At 41.3% G+C, this 12890-nt stretch overlaps 1 protein-coding gene across 2 annotated transcripts in view; it reads right to left on the bottom strand.

The window, feature by feature from the left end:
* Positions 1-12303, bottom strand: part of ksr1a (kinase suppressor of ras 1a) — a 39449-nt gene extending 27146 nt beyond the window's left edge. For both annotated transcript variants that reach the window (XM_044042197.1, XM_044042198.1), the window contains exon 1: positions 11757-12303. In XM_044042197.1, coding sequence (XP_043898132.1) covers positions 11757-11990 — 234 coding nt within the window. In that variant the 5' untranslated portion in view covers positions 11991-12303. The remainder of the gene's footprint in view (positions 1-11756) is intronic.
* Between the last annotated feature and the right edge of the window lie 587 nt (positions 12304-12890).

Below are 12890 nucleotides of genomic sequence, written 5' to 3'. Positions count from 1 at the left end.
CACCTGTCAGCAGAGCTAAACAACACCATGGCAACGGCCTAATGCTGCAAGTAGATGAGTGACAGCCGGTGTGTCAGCTAGCAGGGAGAGAAAGAGGAGGGAGGAGTCCTTACAGCAGCAGTAGCATCGGTGGTGGCGGCGGCGGTGGCGGCCCGCCTGACACAGCAGACCCCGGGAGCAGATCCCACTGCTCCAATTGTTTTCTCAAGGCTCCTGCTGACACAGCCACTGTCTCTGGTGCACCTGCTATATCTGAGTACTGAGAAATAATGTTCTGTCCCCTAAAATGAGATTTGCTCAGGAAGGTCAGTTCATTTCTCCCTGAACTAAAACCAAACCGCAAACTCCCTGAATATGAACTATTAGGATCAAAGGTAAAATGTATTCACTTTCAGAGAACGTCAAACAAAAAATGGACAAACATTTTCTTGAAGACCGAGTCGGTAATTTGTGTCTGTGACACCTTTTTACTGTTATTTAGTCAAATCCTCTTCATGTCTAAAGTATAATAAGAGTCTGATTTTGTTTTCAGTTGCAGCTTGAAAGTGTCTTTGTTGTAATATATAATTTGTGGCACCCACAGTCTGTGTCATAGTCACATGTTAACATGAACAGTAACAACTGCAGCAGTCGAGCTGGGACACAATGCAAAGTGGATACAAATTTTAACATCACTTTTAAGAGCACATTTCTTTTAAAGGACCAGTGTGTAAGAATTAGGCCTGGGGAATATATCAATATTTATCTTTATAATAGTGGCATGACACAAGATATGTATGTATATATGTGTGTATATATATATATATATATATATATATATATATATATATATATATATATATATATATATATACATATATACATATATATATACACATAGATATACATATATACACGTGTGTGTGTATATACATATATATTGAATGATGTAAAAAGTACATTGTACAAGTACATTTTTAGTTAGTGACATCTAATGCAGTGTGAAAAAAACAATTGACCCCCAAGTGTTTCAGGGAACTACGGTGGCCTTCACATACCACAAAGGATGTAAACGCTCTTTCACCACAATGCTCTGTGCTGTTTCCTCTTTCTTATTTGTTGGTTTAAGCATGCTTCTACTTCAAAATGCATACATACTTATACAAGTGTTCCACCACCTAATTGTATAAATTGTTGTTTTTCATTACCCCACAATGAGCCTCTTATATATATATATACACACACAGAACCCAGTGGATTATGCAAAGAAACTATGGTGAATAGACATATGGTTTATGGCTGATGTAATTTCATCTGTACATAAAAAGTTATGACAATAGAGACGGGCAGGCCTCATTATGCAGAGGTCACATCATGTCGGCTGTTTAGAGTGGTGAGGTGGATATACATTGTTGACAGTCCCAGACAATGGCCTGCATGCTGCCCCTCCTCCATCATTGTTATCGCTGTTGTGAGTTGACCCCCAGCAGTGGGCTGGGTGAGGGTGGAGAGGAGAGGGTGGGGAGGGGAGGGGATAGAGCGGCTGTCAGCGCTCTGCTTCAGGGTTGTGTGAGGTTAGTGTCTGTTTAAGACTCGTCAACCTACACATAGACAGACAGAAAATCTCGTTTAAGCTCATCCCGAGACTTATCTGAGAGGAGAACACGAGGTCAGTGGGGCCAGTTTATAAAAAAAATGCTCAAATCAGGGGAACAAAAGAAGGAATAAATTTAAAATTAGAATTTAATATATTTTATATTCAAATTCCATTTTAAATATAAACATTTGTAGTTTGTTTCTCTTTAAAGCATAGGGTCAGATGAGATGAGATGAGATTCAACTTTATTGTCATTACTCAAATACAAGTTCCGGGTAAACTCAGTGATGGCTGCTTAGTTTCTCCAACACACTGGGAACACAAAGTTGAGGTGAGGGATATTCAGCTGCAACTTCACCAATAAAAACATTAAAAACTCTAAATTCAAAGGATTAGTATGTAACATTGTAACATTTAAGAAGGTAAATATGCGACTGCAAAGTATGTTTGTATAGGTGCACAGTTGCTTTATTAGAAATATCATTTGGTTGTCGTAGCCTTGGCATAACAATAAGGACCTTGTTTTATGGAGGCCGCTATTTTGCACCACTATTTTCCACAGCAGCTTGGAATCTGTGGTTAATGAGCTACTAATTATTAGATTACAACCATTCTTTTTTTTTATAGTGACTTTTTGTCCTTTCTTCCTCACCTCACTTAATTTTACCCTTGATGTCCGAAAGTACTGTAAATATTAGACAAAGACTGTTTTCAAGAATGTTTGCTACTATCCATTATCAATGTAATGTCTTGATAGTCAATAAAGCAAGTCCAAAAAGTGGACGAATTAGTGAAAAATGAGTGAATAGAACACTTTAATAATATAATACTAATAACAAATAACTAAGGGAATAGCCAGTGAAATCAAATGACTGATTCAGATTTATCAAAAATCCTGTCTGAAGAATAGTCTTGATCAGTTCTAAACTACCAGGCCAGGTCGCCGTCGCTAACCTACAACTTTCTGGAGACGGTAACCAACAGAAATGCTCTGCCTTCACCGATTTCAACATCATGCAGCCCACTCTTACTGACAACACCACCAGAGCTGGAAATATATTAAAAAAAAAGGAAACAGAGGCAGGGTCAGTGTGGCTACAGTCACTAGAGTTGAGTTTCCTCTATACTCTTGTGTGAGCGACATTCTCCATTGTCTTCTCTTTAGACCCTGACACACACACACACGTTCGACATTCATGACTTGAGGGGACATTGCATTGACTTACATTCATTTCTTGGAGACTTACTCTAACCTTAACCACAATTACTACTGGCCTAATCCTAACCCTAACCCTAACCCTAACCTAAAAACATATCTTCACCTTAAAATGTAGTAATTTACGTTATGGGGACTTGCTTTTTGTCCCCACAAGGAGGACAAGTCCCCATAATGTGACTGTGTAAACAGGTTTAGGTCCCCACAACATTAGTAATACCTGGACACACACACACACACACACACACACACACGTTGTCATGTCATTAGAAGCCAGCCAGCTGATTGGCCGAAGCTTCTCCCTCCCCTCCTCTCCGCTCTCCCCTCTTGCCCAGGCTCCTTGCGCGTCATTTGATTTTCTTATTTAACAACCAACCCTGAAAATGCGTAGGAAGAAAGATGTCTAAATATAGCTGCAGCCACAACAGCTCGCACAACACTCGCTCTCTCTCTCTCTCTCTCTCCTCCCTCTCTCCCCAACACCACGAGGAGACAAAACAGAGTGACACTTTGCTGTTTGCTGATCATTCCAGGCAGCAATGATAACAAAGACAAGATGTTGGATTAACGGCAATGAACAAATATTTAGGGATACTTGACAAATGTTAAACGGTGTGTAAAACACAGCTCGTGTACATTATGCAAAGCGCTTCTACACATGTTGTGATGAAGTGTCTGGATAGTCTTGGCTTTAAAACGTTGTCACAGCCGTGTACGTGTGGATATGATGAGGCCAAAGACAGTAAAGACACAACAAGCTACAATAAAATTAACACTGAGGCAGCGGGAGAGGCGGCGGCGACCAGGCTGAGTGGGATTAACATGTGAAAAGTGAAGTACCAGTTCACACTCCATTTGAGAGGCCAGTATTCATTATCCTCTCACAAGCAAGCCTGGAAAAACACACAGTTCAAGTAGAATAATAAAGCTCTCTCGATGAAAGTGTTAAGTGTGTTTGAGCCTCTCTCGATTGCCCTCCAGTGCAACATGGGAGTGATACCCATTTGCACCAAGTGTGTGACAACTGCTTTGACCTCACACAGCTCAATTCGATTCGTCACACAAATTTGACTTCAGTGGTTTCAACATCTATGTCAGAATGATCTACACGGGAATACCTGGACGCTGATATGAGAGTTGCTTGTTAGAGTTTCAAGACCAAGGATAGTGAGCCACTGGGGCTCTTCCACACTCTTGACATCAGTGGTGAAGGTCTGAAATGGACCCCCTGGCATGTTGACTGTACTTTGGAATTACAACTATACCAGATTTAAAGGACCATTTGAAATCTATGATAAAGCCCCAGTCAAAGAGATTTGTTTGCCAACGTGTTTACCCCCCTTAGTACAGTGTGGATCGGTGCGAACGTGGTCCAAACCGAACCGAACCCTGGTCCACTTAAAAGAAATGGTCTTGGACCACTTGCAGGTGAACTCTGGAGTGATTCATAACTGGTGTGAACTCTATCCACATCTTTCACTTAGAGGTGTAGTATTAAAGGCTACAGCTTCAGTGGTCTCATCCACATCCGCAAGTGAGGAGAAGAGCGAACCGGGAGGAGAGCCCGCTAGATCCCAACTCTTCCACCTCTACAGGCAAACTTGCGCATTTAGCTGCCCCCCTCCCCCCCCCGTAGGATGAGGACGAGGGCAACACGTGTGGCTTAGCACCCTCCTGTGAGGGGGTGAGAAACAGCAGCGTGTTGCCGGTTTTGTGGTGCTCCAGGCTAACAATGCTAGCTCGGGCTAAATGCACTATCTTACCTGCGGATGGGGAAGGGTTGGCAACTCACAGACCAGGACGATAAACACCTTTTAGCAGCATAGATCCCAGTTTCCATTCTCGTGCCTCACTGGGTAGTGTGGATGAAAACACTGCGGCCACAACGCCCTCCTGCCGGCCACCTGCCGGCCATCTGCTGGTCTTCAGGGCACTTCTAATCACCAGCGTAGCAAGGCAGATGAACACTTACCTACAGTCTACATATCCGACCAATAGCTGAATGTCATGTCTGATCACATGACTTTGGTTCACAATTTATGGTGCGATTTGCCTTTGCGAACGTGAACCAAAGCTAAAAAGTAAACAATGTATCAAATTTACAGCAGGAACAAACCAACAAAAACACACCATCACATACTACATCACTTTGGGTGCTACGTGTCTCTTAGTCAAAACACAAACGGAAGACCTAGCGTGATTACACGAGGAAGCAGCATGACATTATGAAAATTGTTGTCTTGTTTGGTTTCGCTGTGCATTTGCACTTTATGGGGAGAGCTATGGCAACAGGACACGCACCAACCGGCAATGAGTAGTTACAATAAGTGACACACACACACACACACACACACACAATAAATACAAACAAGGTAACACACAGGCTAACTAGAATAAAAGGTTAAAGCGGAATGAAGAGGTTCAAGCAGAGACGTCATTAAAAAAGGCCTCCAAAGTGAAATGGTTACTCAAATACAAATGCATAAGGATTCGTGTGGGTTCATGTGTATGATGACATGCCGTGTTTCTAGAAAACGTTTAAAGAACGGAAAAAAAGAAAATGATTGTATGAGGAAAGTTCTGCTTCCATGTGGATAAGGAGCAAGCACAGTCCCAGTGTAGCATTTTTCAAGCTTTTCATACATCATTTTATAGTTGTGTATCGTTTTCTGCTTACTTACAGACTGCTCTGCTCACTTAAAACACAAGACACATGTGAAATCTGAAGGAGGGCTAAATCAAGAAGTGAAAGTGCCTGCTGGTTTCCACACAGTGTGCCAGTAAGGACATAGGAAGTAAGACTGCTGATCACTCATCAGAGCAATCATGCCCTGCCAGCTCACACTTGGAAGACGTGTAGACCGAGCATCTACAGCTCACGTTTGGTCAATTTAAACTCCCTAACTTAAACAATTGCGTATCATATTGAAAGTGCTGCTAAAGCATAGGTTAATGTAGTGGTTATCTCTTGTTGTTAATGTTCACTGTTACCCAATAAAATGTTATTTCCCTCACAGAATGCTCAACGGCAGCTGGCAGACTTGACCACGTCCATATAAGGTCAATTTAAAATGGCATATAGATTTCAAAAGAAATGATGTTATACTGTCACTTGACCTTGGGAGCTGGAAACATGTCTCACAGTTTTTCCATTGTTTGCTTTAACATCTCTGATGTGACTGCTCTGAACGGCAGGAAATGACTTTCTGTCAAAAGACACATTAATAATAATGTATCAGTATTTTAATTGGTAATTCCTGCCCGAAAATACAAGTATGGATGAACTGCAGCTAGATCTATTTAGAGCCTCAGGAATAACTGCAACCAAAATTATCAAAATATTACAAGAAGAAAAAGGCAACTGACTGATATCTTCATGCCAAACTGCAAGTGCGGATGCAAAATGATGAAAATGAGTAAGGACCTAAGAAATTGATAAGAAACAGGAAAAAGGAGTTTGCTGTCAGCAACCGGTTATCAATGAAGCTTTAAAAGCCAGTGAGTGTTGACAGAGGATGTTATTACTATACAAGGTGGTTTCCATGACAGAAGCTGGAAAAGTTTGCCGCTCTTTTGCTCAATGCAATGCAGAACGTTGCTAAACCACGACACTGCAACAGTTAAATAGAGGTTTAACAACACCCACTTGTGACTTTCAGGGACCCCCCACCCCCCGCAACAAAACGGCCTCATAACCACAGGAAAGAGACCCAAGAGGGAGACCAACATGTGTGAGCACGGCCTGTCCATTGTCACGTACAACAATGCCGGTGTGAAAAGCATCTGCAGCGTTCCTCAGGAAGTACTCTCTGCCAGATCATATCCTGCTCCACACAGTGACGGGGCACACGTGACAACAAATACATAGACGATTAAGTGTTAGGTTGGTTGTATTTGTATGGGGTACTGACACAAAGTCAGTGCTGGCTGCACTGTGTGCACCCCCTATGTGTGGCGGTGTGAATGAAGGTCTCATTTAGCCGCTCCACAAAATTCTGCACCTGCTTGAGTCTACAACATCTTGAGGATATGTATGTCGCTTCATCTTTCCGTTACACAGCCTTTTCCTGCAACTAGAAACTGAAGTGCACACTTTCCTGCACCAAAATCAATAGAGAACATCTGCATCGTTTTAGTTTAAAGGAACACAAGAGCTTCTAGTCTGCTGCTGCCTCGCTTGGACAAAACTCTATATTGTCTAACAGCAAGATAAATTAGCAAACATATTCTTAATATATATATATCAATAATATGTTATGGTTGGGTGACTATGTTGCTAAGATGTGACAAAATGCTAAGTTAATTAATGGATGAAAGTCAATAGATTTGACAGCTGAGATGGACGGTGTGCACAGCAATGTGGTCTGGTTTCTATTTAACTTTGAATTTTCCCTATAATACCAGGCGTCTTTGTTTGAGCCTGTGAAAATGTGTTCCCACAGTAGCTTGCCAACTCGCACCTGAAGCCTGCCAGCTAGCAAGGGAGCTACCAACTTATTTTGTCTAACGTTCATACCTTCCACTTCAATAAAAAAAAAAAAAACCTTCAAAGTACAAGACTGCATTGTCATGTCTGCGTTGTTCTGGGCTTTGAACACTTTGATGCTATAAATACATGTGTTGAGCAGGTGATGTGTCGTTTCTTAGCCAGGAAGTAAAGTAAGCTTACAGATTCACTGGAACATGGTGAATAGGAATAAGTATCAAGAGCTAATCCTTAACTGCTACTGGTTCCTCTGTGGTGCTAGCAACCTATTGATAAGCCTGAAAAAACAGCGCTACTATAGATAGTTACATTACGTTTATTCCAACTTTAGTGGTATTTCCAACCACTCACTATTAATGTAATACATTACATTAATGTAATGTAATGTAATGTAATTATGTGGAAGGTGCCACCTGTCAAGCCATTGTGTTTGACACGCCGACCTTATCCCTCTGGTCACCGTAGTGGATATTTGCTCAAATGTATGTACTCAGGTTGCTAAATTTTGTCAAAATTTGTATGCCGCTAACAATTAGTTTCCAATTACCAATTAAGCTGACAATTATGTTTCATTTAATTCATTTGTTGTTTGGTCCATGACATGTAAGGAAAAGTTGAAGTTTCCAAAAGCTTAAATGTCTTATTTGGTTGACAAACCAAAATTTTGGCAAAGAAACCAGAAGATATTAACATGTAAGACGCTGAAAACTCAGCGAGCATGTTTTAATTATAAAAAAACCCACTCAAACAGAATATCAAAATAGTTGCAAGTAAACTAACAACAGTCTATAAAATGATGTCCAAAGCAATGACTACTTATAGTAACTGTCATTATGACTAAAGATGTTGCTACTCACTCAAGACACTGTTAGCATCACTTTTAAGAAGTTTTAATTTACATTATGAAAAAACAGACATAAAATCTCTTTTTTCTGCTCAAAAACAGATCAAAGTATCAATAAGCATATCAGTATCAGTATTGTGCCACAACTAAGCATCACATCACGCAATAAATTGCTACTCTCTTCATCAGCCTTGATTGATGGTCCCTTAAGAACTAGTTCAGTCAAGCTACTGCATCTGTGTGCAGCTGAAACTGAATGCTCGGAGCTTTCTGGAACATTAGTTTATAGGGGCAACAGCACAATTGTTCATGGGGTGTTCGGTTATACAGAAATAAAACAGACATGGATAATTGATAGCCTGCAGCCAATCAGGAGTGAATATTCCTTTTATCCATGGTATAACGCTTGAATAAAGCATGAGACAGAAAACCCATTTACCATTGTGTCCACAGTGTCAGTATCTTTGCAACCTTTTCCAACGATACAACAATCCACCTGCTCCAAGTTCATATTTGTAGGCCAATGCTCCTCAGCTGAAGGTGGGATCGCTGTCAACTCACCGACAACATGAAGCAATACTTTCCATGAAACGATTCCGTCAGTCATCTCAGTGTGGGACTGCACTGAAACAATTAGTGGAAGCATGCAGGCCCGAGCTATGCTAACCCTTATGAAAAGGCTTATATCATCATCATTTCCTACAGAATTCACATTGTGGGAATGATGATTAAAGCAACAGTAGACAGTATCCCTGGCTAGGGATAACCGAACACCCCATGAACAATTGTGCTGTTGCCCCTAAAAACTAATGTTCCAGAAAGCGCCGAGCATTCAGTTTCAGCAGCACACAGATGCAGTAGCTTGACTGAACTAGTTCTTAAGGGACCATCAATCAAGGCTGATGAAGAGAGTAGCAATTTATTGCAATGATGTGATGCTTAGTTGCGGCACAATACTGATACTGATATGCTTATTGATGCGCTTATTGATACTTTGATCTGTTTTTGAGCAGAAAATGATGTAAAGAGATTTTATGTCTGTTGTTTCATAATGTAAATTAAAACCTATTAAAGGTAATGCTAACAGTGTCTTGAGTGAGTAGCAACATCTTTTGTCACTTTTGCTACCGAAAGTCCTTCATCCCCACTGCTGTTCGGATATTTAACTCCTCTTAAATGTCCACTCACTTTCCCTGATAATACTCTATATTAGAGTGTAATTTCAATTTTATCTTTTTACTTTTTATCTTTTGGTAATTTTGTCCTACTATTGTATTGTATTGTATTTTTATTTTATCTTATTTTTATTTTTATTCTTATTTTTTTTCTTTTATTCGATTCTCACCTTAACTGAGCTGTTGTGAATGTGTGTTTCCCCCCTGGGGGAGGAATAAAGTCATTCAATTCAATTCAATTCATAATGACAGTTACTATAAGTAGTCATTGCTTTGGACATCATTGGACTGTTTTTTGGACTGTTGTTAGTTTACTTAATAAAGTGTTGAGTGTTGAGTCTTTTCCTGAGTTTGCTCATCTGCAGGTTACTCAAATATTGGTGTTTTGGGATCGTGGATCTCTTTCCTGAGCTCCTCTCATCAAACGACACAAGACAATCTCTCAATCTCTGTAAGTCCCCGCTGATATTGACACATCTTATTGCATTTATTGGCAAGTATTTTTTGTGCTGCACTCACAGGAGTGGTATAACCACTTTTATTTCAGCTGATTTGGGTCATGTTCACAAAGGCAAACCACAAACAGACTATAAATTGTGAACAAAAGTCATGCACATGCAAATATTCTTCAGATATTTGGGTAGGTACTAAGGCAACTCTCATGATTTCATGGAAAATCAGCAGGTTATATTCATGCTGGTGTCAACATAGAGTCTCTTACAGCAAACAAATGAACGACACATTTGAGCATATGCTTTGACATCAAGCGCAAGCCAATTTTTCTGTACGCAAATTGTCATAAAGGTTGTTATGCAATGCAGAAAATATTAAATGGAAGATGGTTAGTTCAAAGGAGATCTCATTACGACCTCTTTGAAATGCATGAATAAATACTCCATGTTTGTACCGCGCCACTCATTTTGCTAACCATGCCAACTTCACCCGTCACCAGAACAGGAAATCACACATAAATGCTACACTCCGTGTAACTGGTGCAGACAGAGTTCACATCAGTGATGACCAAATTCCAGAATTCGCTTGCAAGAAGATCCTGGTCTTGGTTTGCATGCACAACAACCAAAAATATAACACAGCAGGGGTGGAACACACTCATCAATCTGAATGATCCTCTTTTGCAGAAATAATATCATCCACACTGCACCTTTAAAGGCTCAGACGCAGAAATACTTCCATATTATGTTCATGGCACAGCTGCACTCACAGCTCCCTTGCACTTGGCTGGACAACCTGGTAATTTCTTCAATTTACATTTACATCCCCGGTGAGAAATTGGTATAAAAACAAACAAACATGGATGTCAACATATCTAGGGCCAGCCATTGTGAGCAGTGCCAGTCGATAACAACACTCAAACACAGACAAACAGCGAAGGTAGTAACATGTCTATGGTTAAAAATTAAACAGTACTATGTGTACGACTGATTTACTGTGAAACTCATCTGACAGAAGCAATGTTCCTACAACGGCAGCCATCTTGGAATTCAAATCGGTATGTGAGGTTGCTCCAAGTTGGAAATCAAGAGTCCAGGGGTCGTTCATGACCTTGGAAAGTCAGAGTTTCGGCTAGAAATGGAACGTACCATTACTCCGAAGCAACAGAAATGTAAATATTCGTATTTTAATAAAATGTCAATACATGCCCCTTAATGTTAAACACTGCGCCTTTAAAAACACACCTTTCTACTATGTTGAAAAGGGCATCTCCAGTCTGCATCTAATACCATTTTTACAAAATATACAAGTTAATTGCTGCAAAGTAAGAGACGATTGTGTGCGTCCCTTGCTGACGCCGCTGTGTGACCACTCGTGCAGGCATGACTTCTGTGCTGCACTGGCTGGGAGGATACCGTGTGATACGTTGAGGCCCCACAAAGCAATGTCAAGTCATCCTATCACGACTGAGCTGAATCTGCATCCAGATGCACGCGCACGCACGCACGCACGCGCTGCGAGACACATGGATACGTCGTACATTTTCGCTTTTGTCCTGCAGGCCCGAAAACCGCCGTGCAGAGAGTGGATCATAAATAACAGCATGGTCACATTATTGAATGTGTGCCATATTATAGGCCAGGCTGGTTTCTGCTGCACAGCATGGTGCTGCTCCCAACAAGAGGCTCCTGACTGAATACATTTACACCAACAGACAGAGCTCCCTCTATCTCTCTCTCTCTCACACACACACACACACACACACACACACACACACACTGATCAGGCATCATTGATAATCCAACATAAACTTGCGTTTATTTCAGACTCATCGTTCGCCTCATGGGCTGTGTAGTAGGTGGAGTAAAGTGTGCTTCGCTCCCTGATACTCTGTTTGCGGCCAATTTTCAGCGTAAATATGAGGCGGACGTAGCGTTAGGGCTTCATGACTCCGCAGTTTGCTGTGTGCGCTGCTCTGACATACGCGTGAAATTGCGGCTCTTTACCTCTAAAGTGCGGATCTCCTGCTGCGTGAGGTCGTTGGACGCGGCGCATTTGGTGCGCAGCCCCTGTAAACTGGAGATGGAGATATCAATCATATTCTGGATGAGTTCGCATTGATGAAGTGCGGCCATCGCTGCGCCACCGCCGCCGCCGCCGCCGCCACTGTCCCTCTTCTTCTCGGGCTGCTGGTCCTCACTCTCCACCATCTTCCCACCGTTCACAGACACACTATCCATTCCTCAGCATCGGGCACGGCTGGAAGGGCTGCAGTCAAAAACTGGTGCTCTCGAATAAAACATATGCAGCCCGTCACAGCGACGCAGCGACCTATTGTGGAAGTTCGCTGACACCAAATGTCCCCCAGGTCCCAATCTGGAGAGGATGCAGACTGCAGTTCTGAATGGATGTTCAGATTGTGACACAGTCCCGGACAGAGAACCGGTTCCAGAGCAGCAGACGCTCGATGAGTATTTCCAGTCCGTTCAGGACAACGACGAGTGGATACTCCACCGACAGCTCTCTGGCAGAGGCTTTCACCGTCTGTCAGCTGTTGGGAACATCACGGGGCGCGGTGCAGTCTGGGAAATGAAGTCATTAGCATTCTCAATCCTGCCCAGCCCCCCGTACACATGAAGAGAAAAATACTATCCAATAATAATCATCATAATCATAATAAGAGTATTAATAATAATAACAACAATAATAATGTGTTTTACAGGGAAATAAAACAAATTCGAAATTGAAATTGAAAATCCAGTTCAGCGACAAAATCTAATAATTTCTAAATCTGACCTTTATAAACAGACGTAACCTCTTCACAGAGGTAATAATAAAATTAATAATGGATCCACATACTTTATAATCCCATTTAAATGCTTTAGATTTCAGGGTAATGTTTCAATCCTATATCAAACCAGACCAAACCTCCCTCACCACACCCAAATATGAAACTATACACTTTGCTGTTTGTGCATTCATTACTTATTGTTTTCTCATATAGAAAAAAAATCGCATTGACTCACTACTACTGACTTTAGGCAGAATTCATTCTATAAAATAGCTGTTCTTTGCATTTAATTTAAGTAGGGTTTTCTCAAAATGTTCATTGCTGGGGAGTAAGGTTGTTGTCATGGCAT

Source organism: Solea senegalensis, linkage group LG13 (assembly GCF_019176455.1).
Source record: "Solea senegalensis isolate Sse05_10M linkage group LG13, IFAPA_SoseM_1, whole genome shotgun sequence".
In the NCBI taxonomy this organism is placed as follows: Eukaryota; Metazoa; Chordata; class Actinopteri; order Pleuronectiformes; family Soleidae; genus Solea; species Solea senegalensis.
Note: the sequence above shows the minus strand (reverse complement) of the source record. Positions and strands in the feature narration are given on the sequence as shown.